The 19287-nt window shown below is 36.7% G+C and overlaps 1 protein-coding gene across 2 annotated transcripts in view; it reads right to left on the reverse strand.

The window, feature by feature from the left end:
* Positions 1 to 19287, reverse strand: part of C4B (complement C4B (Chido blood group)) — an 876141-nt gene that overhangs the window by 202024 nt on the left and 654830 nt on the right. For both annotated transcript variants that reach the window (XM_044083184.1, XM_044083183.1), the window contains exon 29: positions 9835 to 10049. In XM_044083184.1, coding sequence (XP_043939119.1) covers positions 9835 to 10049 — 215 coding nt within the window. The remainder of the gene's footprint in view (positions 1 to 9834; positions 10050 to 19287) is intronic.

Genomic DNA, 19287 nt, shown 5'->3' on the forward strand with positions numbered 1-19287 from the left:
TAACCAGCACCTTAACCCTAAAATCAGTATCTGTTGCACATTTATGTAAACAGTTCCAAACACATACACACTTACCTTAACCCTAATTCTACCCCCCAAAACAACAGTAAACAGCTAAAAACACATATGCACTTAACTCAACCATACATCTAATGCAAAAAAAAAAGTAAACGGTTTGATACATATGCACTTACCTTAACCCGCACCCTAACTCTAAGGTCAGTAACTCTTGCACATTTACGTTCAAGAGCTATACCGGATAAGGGAATCTCTGAGACCACACTACAGTGCAGAACACGGCAAATTAACGAAGCAGTCAAGTGACTTCTTTCCTAGGGAAAGAATTCGCTGAACAGCCGCTTCACTGTTTTGCCTGTTTGCCGTTTAGGTGTCGATGAAAATGCATTTGACAGAATGCGTTTTCGTCATTCTAATAGGAACCCAAATTTTATATTTGGTGTCACAAACTTGATTTGGACCCTCTTTCTGTTGTTATTCCTAATGCTTTATCTTACTTGTGTGTACTCCTCAATTCTGATCTGGCATACTCATCTGTTAAAGCTCATTTGTTAGGCATCTCTGCTTGTCTGCCCTTGAAACCATGCCTTTCCTCTAGATTTGAAGTCAAAGAATTTCTGAAAAATGTCCCTCATATTAGGCCTCTAAGAAAGTGTAATCCTCCTTCTCAGAACCTAAATTCTGTCCTTGAAAAGTAGACTCAGCCACCATCTGAGTATGTAGTTTCTTTGTAGGTCTATACTTGGAAAACTTCTCTATTTGTGCCTGTTACCTCTGCCAGGAAGGTTTATGAACTTCAGGAACTTCATGGCAGTCCCCCCCACAAAACGTTTTTCACAAAGACAAGAGTTTCTCTTCATACTAATTCTTCTTTTATGACTTAATTGATTAAGGATTTGTCATTTAATCAGACCGTTCATCTTCCATCTTTTTTCCTTTCTTCACAGAATAACAGTGAGATAATTCGTCATCCCATGGATCTGCATAGACAGTTCAGATATTACCTGGATAATACTAAGGATAGAAGGAAATCTGAGTAACTTTTTGATTGTCTTCATTATAAAAAAACTAGGTTTAGCTTTTTCTAAGCAAATCCTCTAGAATTTCTAAGGCCATTTTTATCCTATTCTCTTCATGGTAAGTAGCTTTCTTATTCTGTTTGCGATCAGTGTAGAAGGGAAATGACCTCCTCTGGTGCTTTTTCCAAGGGTCTGGATAGCAGATACATTTTGGAAGCTGCTGCCTGAGTTTCTATGCACACCTTTACTAAACACTACAAGATGTATGAGATTTCTAGGGTCACCGCTGTTTTGCAGGAGACATCATGCATGATTTATTGGAGGTCTCTTTTGTGGCTTCCTCCTCCCAACCTTTCCAGTACCATTTGTACTCTCACTTTATTAAAGAATATTGTAACAAGGATAAGAAAGGACATAATATAATTGTGCAGGATCTTACCATAATAGCAAATGTCCTGCTTCTCAGTGTTGCAGGATTCTGTCCCTCTATCATTCTGGCTGATGGGTATTTCTTCTTCCCTTTATGGATGCATGTATACTTGCTTTTCCTCTTGGGTTGCTCCGCTTCTCCTGGAGCAATTCAGTTCTGATGATTAAATCCACAGACTTCACTTATGCATCCTAAACCTTAGATGTAGGACATATGTCTGACATATAGCAACTGGAAAGAGCTAAGGCTTTGGTATGTTGGCTGGACATCTGGCTATCCTTGGCATGATATCCTATTAGTAAGGAATACTGCAACAGTGAAAAGTAGGGCATCCTTTTAGCTATTATACACATTAAAATGGGTGAATATGAAGCTGGGCCTGATGGGTCTTTACCCTTTTCAGGTATTACAGCCACCACAGCTTTCTCCCAGGACGATATTGCTTCCCTTCTTTTTAAAGTACTGTTAAGAAAAACCTTCTAGATGTTTTGCACTTTTGTCCATCCTGGTTTTCAAATTTCCACAGCAATGCCATCTATTCCTGGAGACTTTCCTGCACAGTGATTGCACATCACCAATTTTATTTCATCTCCTCCTATCTTAACTGTTAGTTGCTTAGCCTCATCTACCTATAACTTTGGCATACTTAAGTCTTTGATAAATATTTCCAATTCTGCTTTCTTTATTTTCACATTTCTCTTATTTATACAATTCCCTATCTATCTCTAATACCTGTACAGGTTATCTGGTTATTTTCTTTATAGGCTCTGTAAGTTTGATAACAACACTTTCCAATTTCTGTTGTCTAAGTTGTTGTGCTAAAAGTTTTAATGCTCTGGAGTTATTATCAAAAAAACAGTTGCTTAACAGCAATCTTTCTAAACTCATTCACACTATCCAAATATTCCTTTATTTTCTCTTTAGCATTCTGCAATTGCACATCTAATCTTGTTCTTGCAGATTCCCCTTATTCTACATTACTTTAACCTTTCTCAGCCCTTCTAAATAATTCCTGTCACTTCTTAACCTTTATTTCTACCTTTCTCAGCCCTTCTAAATAATTCCTGTCACTTCTTAACTATATGTCTTTTAATTTTATTTCTACCCTATTCTTAAATTCCACTTTCATTTTATCCCACTCACTAGCTATGACTTCTGAAGAAATTTCTACCTTCCCTAATAAATCCTGAATAACTTCTACTACCCATTCCTTAAATTCCTCTCTTTTTAACAGGTAGGTGGGGAAGTGCCAGTGTCTTTTTTATACTTCATTGTCCTGTATTTTTGTTTTAGTTATTATTGGTGCATGATTTGAAATAGTTACAGAATGTGTGTTGAAGCTTTCAATTAAATGCACATGTTCCTGTAAAATATAATTTCTGTCTAGTCTGTCCCAGTTATTGCACCTCAGGCAATAATGTATAAATTCTTTCAGAGCTCCTACCACTGAATTCACATCTTCCATGCCAGATATTTTCATAAATTACTGCAGAAATCTTCCCTCTTTTATTATCTGTTCCCTTCTAGGTCCCCCAGATACAGCCTCACTTTCGCAAATCAAATTCCAGTCTCCACCTATAAATAATATTCCCTGCAGAAAATTAATTTCTCCCAAAAATTTCTAAAGGTCCATAATAGCAGTTAAAGGAGGAATATAGCTACATGCCAGTGCAATCTTCCTTGTTTGCCAGTAGCCCCGTAGTACTACAAATATACCATTATTATCTCATTTTCCTCTTCTATCACTATTGGAGTTCCTGTAACAATCAGTATAAGTATTTTCTGTTTTCCTTTTACTCTGATTAATATCCCTCCAGAAATCCTTTATTTATCAATTCTACATGCTCATTTCTTTTCAAGTGCATCCCCAGTAGCATTCCTATTTGCACTCTGCATTTCTTAATATAATTCAGTGCTATTTCCTTTTTGTTTATACCTGTGAGGCCATTCCTATTTCAAAATAATATGTTTAGTGTAGCCATTATAAGAAGTTATTATTCTCATCTGTTCTATATAACAGCTGTTTTAAATGTTTACTTCCTGCATTAATTTTACATGCATCCACTAATGCTTGGCAGATTGATCTTTTGTACAGTTATTTCTTGTCATCTCCATTTGAACCCATGTCACATTTTACAAGACTTTTTGTTTTAATGGAAACCATAAAAAAAAAACCCCAGAACACACCCACAACATACTAACTGAAAAAAAACCACACACACACAAAACTATGTACATCCTCAAATAATGAAGTTTAACCCTCCTAATAAGAACAATTGTTTCAAATCAGCAGCTGTACACCCAGGCAAAATCTAACCTACAAGTAAGGGTATTCATGCTAAGACACATGTTACAGCCTATCCTCCCTCTTACACTAATTCCTATCTGTTCTTGTCTTATCTCTATTCCCCTTCCAGATGTGAAAACATCTTTTATGTTTTCAAAATAAATTAACTTTTAATCTTAAAGTTAAGAATAAAATGTACATTTGCTATCAACTGCAGACTTTTCAAACTGAACATTTATTTGCCAAAAGAAACTTTTCATTACATTTAGTGTTCTCTCATTTACCTACTTTCACAAAAAGTTGTTATTAGACTAAACCAGAGCCTTAATACAGACATTTACCTACACATACATAAGAGAAAACAGATGAAGTCTGTTTTTATTATAATCTGTGTTGTTTTATAGCCCATCTCCTACCTCAACAACCCATGATCAAAGCATATTAAATTAAATATGCTTTTGTCCAGCCTTTCTACTAAAACATAAGAAAAAAAGGCACTTGTTTACTTTTGTTTCTCTGTCACATGCATCAGTAACAGACAATTCCTTACTATATAACGTGTAATTTATATCATGAAATGTTCCATACAAATACTGTTAAGAACAAAAATTGTTTTACTTACAGTCTTTTTTTTCTTTTTCCTTTCTTTTCAGAGTCCTTCCAAACATTAATGGCATGAAGTGGGGCATATCCTTTTCAGTCCCCCGCAAGTTTAACAAAGTCAACAAAAGTCCAATATTTCCTTTTATCTTGCAAGGCCATATTTCACAAATATGACTGATGCTTTATAACCTCACATCTATTCAAATAATTTTAGTGTTGTTGGTCTCTTTCATGTTCATCTCCATTGCCGATCCCCATCCTACAGTTCAAGTCCAAGGAACTTCTAAATCTTCCAGTTGATTCCTGTGTGTGTTTTTCTGTCTCTCAAGCATTTTCCTTTCAAACAATGAAAAATGTTTCACTGGCAAAGTGTCTATATGAGCATTATTATCAAAATAATGAAAATCAGAGTCCTCTTTTGTGTGTTGGCTTACTTTTTGTTGGACAAACTTTTGTATTTCCTCCACAGCTTGTTCTGCATCAAAAAATTATTTTGTTCCTCCAGAAAAAATATTCTGAAGACAGTTGGATAAAACAATTAAAACTCTGATTGCTGGGATGAATTAGCTTTTCTTCTCCAGAGTGTACACTGAATAATCATTTTCCACAAGCACTGTACTGTCTCCAGTTTTAAATACTTTGCCCTTCTGCCACAACTTTGTCAGAATCAACTCTTTCTGTTGATATGATTTTTCTTTATGAATAGAGGTATTGGCTGCTTTTCTATGGCCTGCATACACATGATATGCCCTTTCAATTAAAAAAATCCTGCTGTGGAATACCAGTCCAGTTGCTTATCTGTGCTTTCATGAAATTAATACAGTTGGTGCCTTCCAGTTTCTCTGGTAGAGCAGAAAATTGCAGGGTTTCCCTATATGCTCTGTCCTCTATCTCTATCATTTTGTGAAACAGCTCTTCTTGAGCAGTCTCATACTTGGCATGCTTTTTCTTTCATTTCAGCCTCTATTTTTTATGGTCTTATCATTGTTCTGAATGTCTGTTTAAAGTTTCTTTCATTTTTCAGCATTTTGTGTTCTGAGTTGATAAACTCCTTCAATGTTTCATTTATTTAAACAGCTCTGAGCACATTTGATTTATTTTTTGTTTAGATTACTGGAAGCCATATATTACATCAAGGCTGGATCTTTTTGCAAATCAGCTGCAGTTTCTTCCCAGTCAGTGTTTTTTCTTCAACTTTCCTAGCTGATTTTCTTTTAGGCTGTCTAAGTTTCTTCTTTGCTGGCATCCAGGCAGCATACTTACCACCTAGTAACTGAATTTATTAAATCTGATAGAATTACTGCCCCTATCTCTCATTTTCTCATTTCTCATTGTAAGGGGTGAAATTAAGCTGTGATCAGTGTGCAGCCATCTTGGAACTACATGAAGAAGAAGAAGAAAAAGAATATGACTGATTATGCTGTGCATATGTCCAAGGCAGGAAAGACACTGGTCTTGAGTTTTATTTTGTGATCACCCAGAATTAATTGAAGGTTCACTGACAAGATAATTGGCTATAATAGATAGATATGTAACTAGAGAAATCCCATATGTGTCATCTTGGGTAAAAAATGGCTAGCAAGCATTCATGCTTCACTATGGATGTTCTGCACCTGTCTTCCTAGAAATTTTTCATTCTGGCTAAAGTCTTTGGTGCTGCCAGTGTGCCCTCTGTTTGGCATTCCATTATAATTCAGTCTACTTTGGAACAATTTAAGGTGGCTCTACGATTTTCCAGGAATCATAAAAAAAGTATCTTGAACTTAAGGCCATCCTGCAACTTGAACACATTTATATATCTGTAGTTAGAGACATCATTTCAAAGCACCTCTCAGTTTCTGGGTTTAGCACCTACCATATCTAATGATCTACTAGTATTATTTTGGGGGGGAGGGTTCAATATCAGTACTTATGAAATATATGATCACCTCATGAATAATTTCTTTGGATGCCAAATTTTAATTTCTAGATGCCCAAAAAAGTTAAACAAGATTAATTACCACTTCATAGTTAATAACAGGAACACCCAATAAGCCCTTGCTGACAAAGACAGCTAACTTAATTCACCAACCAAAATCCTAATTAATTCCAATGCCTTTATATTGGGCAGCTTCAACTATCTATCAATAAACTGGCTGACCTACACCATTAAAGGTCAATATGCCCAATGTGTCCTTGTCATTATAAATGCTAACACCCTATTGTTATTAATTAGCCATTCATCCTTCTGTGGTCCAAATGCTCTGGATCTTATCCTTACTAATACGGAACTGTGCAAACCACTATGTGTACCATCTTCCCTCACTAAATCAGATTTATTAAGGTCCTTCTCAAAAAACAACTTTCTTCAATTATTTGATAACACAAAACACAAAGACACTGAAATGTAAGCATGAGAGATATAAACATTATTGCATGTTATGGAATAATGAGTGATGATAATTAAACATGAGCAATAAGACATGACAGAAATATATCTTGTTCATATCTGCATTAATAATTCCAAAACCGTGCTACATACAAGGTATCAGAATGTTTTATCTTGAAGCATACATGATGACAAACACAACTGCACTGATATTTGATCTCTGTCAATGAGTATTTGTTAGAACTGTAAGGTGATAGCCACACCCACTGAGAGTTAAAGGTACACACTCAAAAGAGCTGTACTGGAGGGATTGAGTTAGACTCTATATCTCAATACCTGCAACCTTTATACAAACCATTACCACTTACAGTTTAAAATTGATTTACAATCCTTATTTAATACTACTTATATATTGCTCTTTTTATGTTACCACAATTCTTCCTCTTACTATAATAAAATTATAACACCTATATTTTAAATCAGTTCTACTATAAACTACTTTACCAACAATACCTTAAACTTTCTTTTTCCACCATTCCTATTTTTTTCTCTCTCATTACGATGACTGCAGTTGTGTCAACATTTACAGATTTTGCAGTATTCTTACATGACTGTTTCTGTTGCTTTGGAATTTCTTGCCCTCCTTTTCTGGGTGGACCCCAGTCTGTTACTCTGCCTACCCCCAATTCCCATCCATCCCCCACTACATCTACATTTATACTTTAATTAAACACCACCTCCTAGTTTTCTCCTCCACTCTACTTATTTCATCAATTAACTCATAACCTTTCCATCTCCTCTCCTTCTCTCTGTAGCCCCTTCCTTCATCTACATACCTCTCCCTCTCTTTGCACTTCTAGACTACACTTTACAGATTTGCAAGCTACAGGAATCAAAATACAAATAACTTTCACAACCATTGAGTCTACTCAAGTTTTTACCTTAAGTTACCATGGAATCTACCCTAGGTTGTTTAACAGTGATTCTATCTACTACTTCAAACTGAAACTAATGGTGATGATGATAATGATGATGATGATGATGATGATGATGATGATAATGATAGTAATTTAATAACAATAACAATAATATATATTTCTAAGCAGGTAGGCCCAGTGAACACATAGTCCCTTTCCAGGGGCAATATGGGAACAGTGTCTGGTTAAGTGACTTACTCAAGGTTACTGAGTAGGCAAATGAGGGCTGAGGGAATCAAGCCATCTACCACAGGAATTGTAGCTCGCATCCTAACTTAAGACATTCATGAACAAAACTGCTACTACTACTAATAGTGTATTGCATTACACCCCCACTGTACCACTCTTCAGTCTCTTAAGTGGTTTGAATGTTTAAATCAGCTAACCTACTCTCAGCTTGTAACAACCCACAATACCACTCATAAACCAAAAGCCTGTCCAGCCCTGAGCACCATCCTCTATAGTTATCCTCCAAAAGAGCTCTCTGATCAGATGATACACAACACCTGTCACTTCAGAAACCCAGCCAAGATTCTCATCAAAGCCTTTACTCCTACTATGTAGCACAATCTGGTATTCCTTACCACTTTCCACAAGATCTAACCTTGTCCTGCTTACATTTAAAAACTCACTAAAGGGATTCCTATCCAAATCTTGTGACTGTTCCTGTACTAATCCAGGTTGAACTCCTTAGCAATAATACCTGTATCTTTACCTTATTAAAAGACCACCCTTTAACTAGACTAACCCTCACTTATAATCTACTTACCGACCATATCTTCCTACTTACTTCTCTGTGCAAATAATATCTTCAATTCACTGCAGACTTCTCCTACCATTCCATTCCTATGTGTTTAAGTTCTAGCTCTCCTACCATTCCACTCCTCCTTATTTAACTTCTAGCTCTCCTAGAATTCCACTGCTCCTTACTTAAGTTCTAGCTCTCCTACTATTCCACTCCTCCTTATTTAAGTTCTAGCTCTCCTACCATTCCACTCCTACTTAGTTACATTTTAGCTCTCCTACCATTCCATTCCTCCTTATTTAAGTTCTAGCTCTCCTACCATTCCACTCCTACTTAGTTAAGTTCTAGCTCTCCTACAATTCTATTCCTACTTAGTTAAGTTCTAGCTCAAATTTCCCCCTATTTTTATAAAGTCTATTTGTCTTACCTAGCATTTCTTATTCATATCGCATAACATTTCTTAGTACTGCAAACCTGTTTTCTTTATTGCATCCAACTACCAAATGTATATCATGATGTACTAATTATTCCTAATTTTTCAAGTATGTATAATTGATTTATGTCCAATACTAGTGTAAACTGTTAATTCAGTTATGTTGACTTCTATGGTAAACTGTTATGTTTATTTTTGATTTACGTGAAGCTTTTCTGCCTGTGCCTCCAACAAAAATGGATAAGTCCAGCCCAGATGGGCTTTCCCAATAAACAAATGTCAAACATAAAAATAAACAGTTATGCTGAATTACTGGAAACTACATTTTTTGGCATGATCTTTAAACCATATATATGTTTTGGATACAGGATTAAAGAAGGAACCTAAAGGATAAAGAGTATTGATGTCTGCAACCTGCTCTGGGGGAACTTTCAAGCCTTACTCCTTGATTGACAGGTGAATTACTTATTTTAAGTGCTGGTTCACAGTTGTAGCAGTTCAACTAAGTAGAAGGTAGAGCTTTAAAATGCACAAGGAATTATAAACCAACAGGCTACCTTATCCTAAGGAGAGGTACAGGGGTAGGAAGCTTAGATGACTGGGATCTCTAAGAACTAAAAAGGAACCATAGCTTCTGTATACATTCAGTGACTCAAATCCTGTTCCCAGTAATGATTGTTGAACAATTAGTATCTAAATTAAATAAAACTTAGAAAGAATGTTTATAATTAAAAACAGAACTGCCAACCTTGGTGGATATGTTTATCTGAAATAAATGTTGTGCTGACTGTTCTTCAGCTGATATGCTTAGGGCAAGATTGTAGGCACAAGTACCATCTAGACTCAGGAGACAACCTGCTACAGTTTGCATAGCACACCTTATATAGCTCATGAGCAACACACCTGTTCATTGCCCTGGATATAACTTAATGACCCATTATAAAACCCATTTACCTGTGTTGAATAGAAACCTCCTCCATAGTTCTTCTGTTCAGTTAGCCATTTAACTATAGAGTTGGCATAGATAATATCTTTGAGCAACAAGGTATGGAGCAGGGCATATGCTGTGACTTCTACACCAAGGGCAGAAGATTTTGGCACAAGGTGAGCTCGAGATTCATCTTTAAGTCTTTTGGATTCCTCAATTTCCCAATGGCGTGTGTCCTTTTCTAGAAAAACAGAAAAAAAATATTTTTTTATCATTTAATTATCTACAAATAATTACACTATCGATGGTGATATTCTAAACCACACAAGCATTAAAATATTACTGGTGTTGGCTGAGATCATTGTGTACTTAAATGTTTGTTGGATCATAAGCTTCTTGCGTTGAGTACTGTCAGTAGTTACACATGAATTCATCCTTTGCATCCAATGATCTGGAGTGCCTCGGTGTGTTTCAAAACTTGATTGTGAGAAATCAGTACCAAAATGTTAAAACTGTGCATATTTATCAAATTCACTAAAACAGTTCTATTATATACCACTTGTCCAACATCTGCTTTTCTAAACAGGAAAAATACTTGCACAAGAAAACCTGTCAGAAGCTTCAAATGAAAATTTGTGTTCGTTAATTTAGCAGATTTTTGAAAAACATTATATAAACCAAGAAACTTTGAACCATTTGGAAAAATAAGCGACTGAGGAAGTGTCAAAATATAAAGATATATACATATAAAGAATAAAATCTAGAGATTTTTGAAAGATGTAGAAAAAGGAATATTGACATGGGAAAGAAAGAGAGATCTGATACAGTGTAATATTTATGTAAAGGAGAAAGCCAAATTAATCAATACAAAAAAACAGCCCCAAAGAGATTTGAAGAAAAATACAGGCAAAGGCATTGAGATATGGAACATTTTACAATACAAAAAATAAGATCAGAAAGAAGGACTGTAGAACAGAAGATTAGTAAAGCAGAAGTTAACAAAATAGAAGTTGAAGTTATAGAATACCTGTGAAGAGAAGGATTTAGTGTAGAAAGTCAGGATTTACTGTGCACTATTGCAAATAATAAACTAAAAATATCAGAACAGACTGAAAAACTTAGATATGCAGATAAATATAAAGGAAAATATACAATAAGCAATTTATTGATGACTGAAAAAGGTTTTATAGGGAATTGGGAAACAAGGCAAAAGGAATTGAAACACCACCAAAAAAAAGAAGAAATAGATACATTTTGGAGAAATATCGATGAAGATCCTATGTAATATAACAAATATTTTGAATGAATAGAAGAAATAAAAGAAAAAATATGAAGTTCAAATGTACAGAATATGAAGTGAGATGACATAATGGGCAGAGAGACTGAAACAAAGTTAAGAAAGTAAAGTAAATATTGTGGGAAGAAATAGCCAGGGAATTGCTATGGCTAGGCTCGTATAGGCCCTAGGGCTGATAGCCTAGTACCAACCTATAAGAAAATCTCCTAATTGGAAAACCCCAGGCCCAGATGCATTACCTAACTTCTGGCTAAAAGTATTAATATCTTTACATAAAGATTTAGCTATGAGTAAGAACTATTTATATGCACACCCCAAACAGTCATCAACCTGGTTAACAACAGGAAAAACAATACTCCTACTAAAGAATGAACCTGCAAGTTATCCTAAAAACTATAGACCACTAACTTGCCTTTTGACAATGTATAAACTATACACTGGAACTGATGCCTATTGAGTTTAAAGTCATTTATAAAAAAACTCAATCATGGCAACAGAGCAAAAGAGCAACAAAAGAAAGTCATACAGAACAAAGGACCATTTGTTGTTAAATAAGGTCATAATGGAGAAGTGTAAAAAGGGGAAAAATCTAAGTATGACATGGATAGATTACAAAAAAGCATTTGACAGTATACCACATTCATGGATAAAAGAGTGCTTAAAAATGTATAAGCTACACCCTACACTGATCGATTATATTACAGTGAGTATGAAACAGTGGCAAAACACTTTGCAGTTAAGCCATGATAAAGGACAAATTATTATCCCAGGTATAAAAATTCAAAGGGAGATATTCCAGGGTGATTCTTTGTCATCGCTGCTCTTTTGTCTTGCCCTTAACGCATTAAGCAGTCTACTTAAAAGATTATGTCATGGCTACAATTTGGCTTCCAGAAAACAACAAAGTGTAAAGACTTTTCACCTTCTTTTTGTTGATGATATAAAACTGTATAGTTCATTAAAAGAGGAGCTGAAAACACAATTGCAAGTGGTCAAAACTTTTTCAAATGATATAAGAATGTCATTTGGTCTTGATAAATGTGCAAACGCAACCTTTAAAGCAGGAAAACTGTAATGCCAAGAAAACATCAGTTTGGGACAGGAATGTGATATAAAATAACTTGTGCAAAGGGAAGTGTATAAACATTTGGGAAATGATGAAGGATCAACAATAAAACATGAACAAATGTGAATAAAACTGAGTAAGGAATATTTTAGAAGACTAAAATTAATCCTGAAAACAGCTATGATATCTAGGAACAAAGTCCAAGCTATAAACCAATTTGCTCTTCCTGTCCTAATTCACAGTTTCAGAGTGACTGACTGTTCCCAAAAAGGTGTTGGATCAGTTGGACAGGAAAACAAGAAGGATGCTTCATGCTTATCAAATGATTTATAAAAATCAGTGTATACCAAGATTATATATTCCACATTCTGAAGGAGGTATGGGCCTCCTTGAAATGATTCCATTTACAGATCTGCAGTCATAGGACTACATACATATCTGCTGACCTCACAAGATCCAAATGTAGTGAAACTTTTAAAACATGAGGAGAATAGGTCTAAGATGGCGTCCCTGGTCAGTTTAGCAGAAGCATATTAGTGTCAAGCAGGAATGGAAATCAAACCAGAAGTAGATAAAAATCAGGCAGCAACTGAATGTGCCAAAAAACAAAAGAAAGAATATAAGGTGAAGGATCAGATGAGAAGGCAAGAAATGTGGAAAATGTATAAAAATAGTTGCAAGTATAGAAAACTCTTGGAACAGCCTCATGTTGATCAGGATCAAACACAGGAATGGTTAAGGAGAGGTGAATGTAAACCAAAAGACGAAAGGTTGATATTAGCTCCACTAGACAGTGGACTACTTACATTCTGTTTTACAAAGTCCATTGAGCATGTGGGGAAACAGATAAATGTAGGTTTTGTAAAACAGAATTGGAAACAGTCATGCATCTTGCTGCTGGTTGTAATGTACTAATAGAAGAAGGACTGTATACTGAAAGACATAATAATGTGGCAAGACTTTTGCATTGGGGATTGTACAAACATTATAATATTCAAGTAGTTGAAAAACACTGGAAATGTGAGACAGAAGGCATTATAGAAAATTATGAAGTTATATCACATGGGATCACCTATTACCTACCGTTCTAAAAATAGATGCAATAAAACCAGATATAGTAGTCCATGAAAAGAAGACAAAAGTAGCATTGATCATTGAAATTGCTACATCCAGTTACTACAGTGTGTTACATATAGAGAGACACAAAGTCATACAATACTACGATTTGCAGGCAGAAATGGGGGCAGTGTGGAAAAAAGATACCCAGTAGTAGTAGGAAGAATGAGTGTTATAAAAAGGTACTTGCAATCATACTTAAGATATGTTACCAATACATGCAACTCCATATGAACTGCAGGAGTCATTACTGGGCACATTGCGGGTGTTGCGTAGAGCACTTATAGTAACATCAAAGACTGAAACAATACTAATTTCAAGAACTTTAATCATACTTTGAGCTAAGAATGGGGTCCATTCCTGTCATGGTATTAGAAACCTAAAAGCCTTGGAGAAATTAAAAAAGAAGCAGTCAGGTACCCAGACAGTTCCAGTAGTAGCAGTAGAAGCAACACAACTTTTTTACAAAATCTCAGCAAGACAACACTGATATATACACTGTATTTTATATAAACTATATCATGGACAGACGTAGGTTCAAAATAAAAAAGATAGCTGGGTACACAAGTCCTAGGTTAATAAAGTGCCCAGTCTGAATATGCATACTGGTGCCATACTGGAAAAAATGAGAGTATAGAATTAATAAGACACAGAAACATTCATACAGCGGGATTAGGCCAGGCTTAAGGGGAGGACCCCCCCTAGTTGTGGATGGAAGTAGTAGTACACAAAACCCACAACAACTGACAGGACAAAAAAGAGCCATAAGGATGATAGAGTGGACTATTGAGAATAAGAAAGAAATTATATATTGTTTCTATTATGCCAGAAGCCCAGAATTTCCAGATAGAAGATATTCAAAATGATTATGACAGAAATTAGAGGAATGAAAAATACTTGCAAAAGAAAAACTGTAAAAAGCTTCAAATGCAAATTTGTGTTCATTAATATAATAGATCCATGAAAACATTATATAGACTGGGAAACTTTGTGCCATTTGGAAAGGGAGTGGCTGAGAAAATGTAAAAATATAGAGTGCAATGGAAAAGTATTTGCCCCCTTCGTGATTTCTTATTTTTTGCATATTTGTCACACTTAAATGTTTCAGATCATCAAACAAATTTAAATATTAGACAAAGATAACCCAAGTAAACATAAAATGTAGTTTTTAAATGATGTATTTATTTATTAAGGAAAAAACTATCGAAACCTACATGGCCCTATGTGAAAAAGTAATTGCCCCCTAAATCTAATAACTGGTTGTGCCACCCTTAGCAGCAACAACTGCAATCAAGCATTTGTGATAACTGGCAATGAGTCTTTCACATCGCTTTTGAGGAATTTTGGCCCACTCTTCTTTGCAGAATTGTTTTAATTCAGCCATAGTGGAGTGTTTCCGAGCATGAACCGCATTTTTAAGGTCATGCCACAGCATTTCAATTGAATTCAAGTCCAGACTTTGAGTAGGCCACTCCAAAACCTTAATTTTGTTTTTTTCTAAGCCATTCAGAGGTGGACTTGCTGGTGGGTATTGGATCATTTTCCTGCTGCAGAACCCAAGTGCACTTCAGCTTGAGGTCACGAACTGATGGCCAGACATTCTCCTTCAGGATTTTTTGGTAGAGAGCAGAATTCATGGTTCCATCAATCACAGGAAGTCATCCATGTCCAGAAGTAAAAAAGCAGCCACAGACCATCATACTACCACCACCATGTTTGACTGTTAGCACAATGTTCTTTTTCTGAAATGCTGTGTTACTTTTACACAAGATGTAACGGGATGCACACCTCCCAAAAAGTGCAACTTTTGTTTCATCAGTCCACATAATATTTTCCCAAAAGTCTTGGGGATCATCAAAATGTTTTTTGGCAAAAGTGAGACGAGCCTTTATGTTCTTTTTGGTCAACAGTGGTTTTCGCCTTGGAACTCTGCCATGCATGCCATTTTTGCCCAGTCTCTTTCTTATGGTTGAGTCATGAACACTGACCTTAACTGAGGCAAGTGAGGCCTGCAGTTCTCTAGATGTTGTTCTGGGTTCTTTTCTGACCTCTCGCATGAGTCATCGCTGCACTCTTTGGGTAATTTTTGTAGGCCAGCCCCTCCTGGGAAGGTTCACCACTGTTCCATGTTTTCTCCATTTGTGGATAATGGCTCTCCCTGTGGTTTGCTGGAGTCCCAAAACTTTAGAAATGGCTTTGTAACCTTTTCCAAAACTGATAGATGTTAATTACTTTGTTTCTCATCTGTTCCAGAATTTCTTTAGATCGCGGCATGATGTCTTCCTTTTTGGGAGCTTCACTTTGTCTGGCAGGTACTATTTGAGTAGCAGGTCTGGCAGTAATCAGGTCTGGGTGTGGCTAGTGAAATTGAACTCAGCTTTTCCAAAAATGTGATTAACCACAGTTACTTCATGATTTAATAAGGGGGGGGGCTAATTACTTTTCACATAGGACCATGTAGGTTTGGATAGGTTTTTTTTCCCTTAATAAATAAAATCATCACTTAGAAACTGCATTTTGTGTTTACTTGGGTTATCTTTGTCTAATATTTAAATTTGTTTGATGATCTGAAACATTTAAGTGTGACAAACATGCAAAAGAAAATAAAAAATCAGGAAGGGGCAAATACTTTTTCATTGCACTGTAAAGAACAAAACCTAGAGATTTTTGAAAGGTATAAAAAAGAAACATGGGGTAGGTAAGAAAGAGATATCTGATATGATGCAATATTTATGCAAAGGAGAAAGTCACACAAATCATACAAAAAAAGCAGTTGCAAAGATATTTGAAGAGAAATACAGGCAAAGGCACCCAGATTAGGAAAATTTAACAATACAAAAAATAAGATCACAAAGGTGGGAAGTAGAACAGAAGATTAGTGAAGTAAAAGTTAAACAAATAGAAAATTAAGTGATGGAATACCTGTGAAGTGAAGGATTTAGTGCAAAATTCTGACATAGGTTATGTCACAGCTTAAGAGAACAATGATTCCTCAAAGTAAGGAGAAACAAGTAGAGCAGGAGACATAAGAAGAAGAGGTAGTATGGGCATGGGAAAGAAAAAGAGATTTAATATGGTGTAATATTTATACATTAATCTATACAAAAAAGCAGCACCAAAGGCATCTGATGGAAAATATAGGCAAAATCATTTGGATATGGACAATTTCACAATACAAAAAATAAGAAGACAAGGGGAAGTAGAAACGAGGATCAGTAATGGAGAAGTTAAAGAAGAAAAAAATGAAGTTGTGAATTACATATGAAGTGAAGAATTCAGTGTAGAAATTCCAACTCTGGCAATGTCACAGCATGATGGAACAATGAGTTACCAAATTAAGGAGAAGCAGATAGAAAGGGAAGCATCTGATCACTTTCCAAATGAAGATACTCTGGAGCCTTCAGTAGGAAACCAGTACAAAACTTCAGCTGGAGTTGTACAACAAAAGAAGGAGCATGAAACAGTGGAAACTCTAACGTAGTCAGTGTTGTGGAGGGATAGGCTAGTGTATTCTCATATGAAGGAGCAGTGGATGATGCAGGATGCAGCTGAAGAGAATATGTCATAGGAAGATGTTCTGGCACTTTCTGTACAATGCCCACAGGAAACAGAGAACAAAGAATGTACCCTCAGTTTAGAAGGAAATGATCTAAAGAAAGAGTCGATTGATTTAATACAGACAGATAGTCACATTAATCAATGAAAGAAATTGATTACAGAAAGTCAATAAGACCCATAATGTTAGACATCTGATAAAACAAATGACCAAAAGTATTAATAGAAATTAATGTGATATGCACAAGCCAGTGCATTTCTTTGTGCCGGTCCCAAGCCCAGATAAATGGGGAGGGTTGCATCAGGAAGGGCATCCGGCATAAAATTTTGCCAAATCATACATGCAGACAGCAGTACAGATATACATACCGGATCGGTCGAGGCCCGGGTTAACAACGACCGCCACCAGTATTGTTGGCCAACAGTGTGCTGGCAGAAATTGGGCTACTGTTGGCCAAAGGAGGAGAAGAGGGGGAAGGCATGCCCAAAGGCAGGTAAAGGCTAGGGCCGTAATAGTGAGCGTCGGAACTTTGAATATTGACAGTATGACTGGTATAGGGAGAGAGCTAGCTGATATGATGGACCGAAGGAAGGTTGGTATATTATGTGTGCAAGAGACCAGATGGAAGGGGAGCAAGGCTAGGTGTATCGGAGGTGGGTTCAAATTTTTTATCATGGTGTGGATGGGAGGAGAAATGACGTAGGCATTATCCTGAAGGAACAGTATGCTAGGATTGTTTTGGAGGTGAAAAGAGTGTCAGATAGAGTGATGTTTATGAAGCTGGAAATTGATGGTGTAATGATGAATGTTGTTAGTGCATATGCTCCACAAGTTAGGTGTGCGATGGATGAGAAAGAAAAATTTTGGAGTGAGTTGGATGAAGTGGTGATGACTGTACCCAAGGGTGAGAGACTGGTGATTGAAGCAGATTTCAATGGGCATGTTGTTGAAGGGAACAGAGGGGATGAGGAAGTGATGGGTAGGTATGGTGTTAAGCAAAGGAATGCAGAAGGTCAGATGGTAGTGGATTTTGCAAAAAGGATGGACATGGCTGTGATGAATACGTATTTTAACAAGAGGGAGGAGCATAGGTTGACATACAAGAGTGGAGGAAGATGCACACAGGTGGATTATATGTTATATAGAAGGGCCAATCTGAAGGAGATTGGAAGCTGTAAAGTGGTGGCAGGGAAAATGTAGTTAGGCAGTATAGGATGGTGGTTTATAGGATGACATTGGTGATCAAGAAGAGGAGGATGAGTGTGAGGGCAGCACCAAGGATCAAATGGTGGAACTTGAAAAAGGGTAATTGTGAGGTGATGTTCAGGGAAGAGTTAAGACAGGCACTGGGTGGCAGTGAAGAGTTACTGAATAGCTGGGTAACTACAACAGAGCTAGTAAGAGAGATGGCTAGAAAGGTGCTTGGTGTGACATCTGGAAAGAGGAAGGAGGACAAGGAGACCCGGTGGTGGAATGAAGAAGTACAGGAGAGTATACAGAGAAATAGGTTGGCAAAGAAGAAGTGGGATTGTCAGAGAGATGAAGAAAGTAGACAGGAGTATAAGGAGATGAGGTGCATGGCAAAGAGAGAGGTGGTGAAGGCTAAGGATAAGGCATATGAAGAGTCGTATGAAAGGTTGGACACTAAGGAGGGAGAAAAGGACCTGTACCAATTGGCTAGACAGAGGGACTGAGCTAGTAAAGATGTGCAGCAGGTAAAGGTGATAAAGGATAATGAGGGAAACATACTCACAAGCGAGGAGAGTGTGTTGAGCAGATGGAAAGAGTACTTTGAGGGGCTGATGAATGAAGAGAATGAGATGGAGAGAAGGTTGGATGATGTGGGGATAGTGAATCATGAAGTGCAGTGGATTAGCAAGGAGGAAGTAAGGATAGCTATGAAGAGGATGAAGAATGGAAAGGCTGTTGGTCCAGAAGACATACCTGTGGAAGCATGGAGGTGTTTAGGTGAAATTGCAGTGGAGTTTGTAACTAGATTGTTTAATGAAATCTTGGAAAGTGAGAGGATGCCTGAGGAATGGAGAAAAAGTGTTTTGGTACCGATTTTTAAGAATAAGGGTGATTTGCAGAGCTGTAGTAACTACAGAGGGATTAAACTGATCAGTCACAGCATGAAGTTATGGGAAAGAGTAGTGGAAGCTAGGTTAAGAAGGGAGGTGATGATTAGTGCCAGGAAAGAGCACTACAGATGCAATATTTGCTCTGGGAGTGTTGCTGAAGAAGTACAGAGAAGGTCAGAAGGAGTTGCATTGTGTCTTTGGGATTTAGAGAAAGCATATGACAGGGTGCCTAGAGAGGAGTTGTGGTATTGTATGAGGAAGTTGGGAGTGCCAGAGAAGTATGTAAGAGTGATGCAGGATATGTATAAGGGTAATGTGACAGCGGTGAGGTCTGCGGTGGGAGTGACGGATGCGTTTAAGATG

This window comes from Protopterus annectens, chromosome 9.part0, assembly GCF_019279795.1.
Source record: "Protopterus annectens isolate FY-2018-M chromosome 9.part0, PAN1.0, whole genome shotgun sequence".
NCBI lineage: Eukaryota > Metazoa > Chordata > Ceratodontiformes > Protopteridae > Protopterus > Protopterus annectens.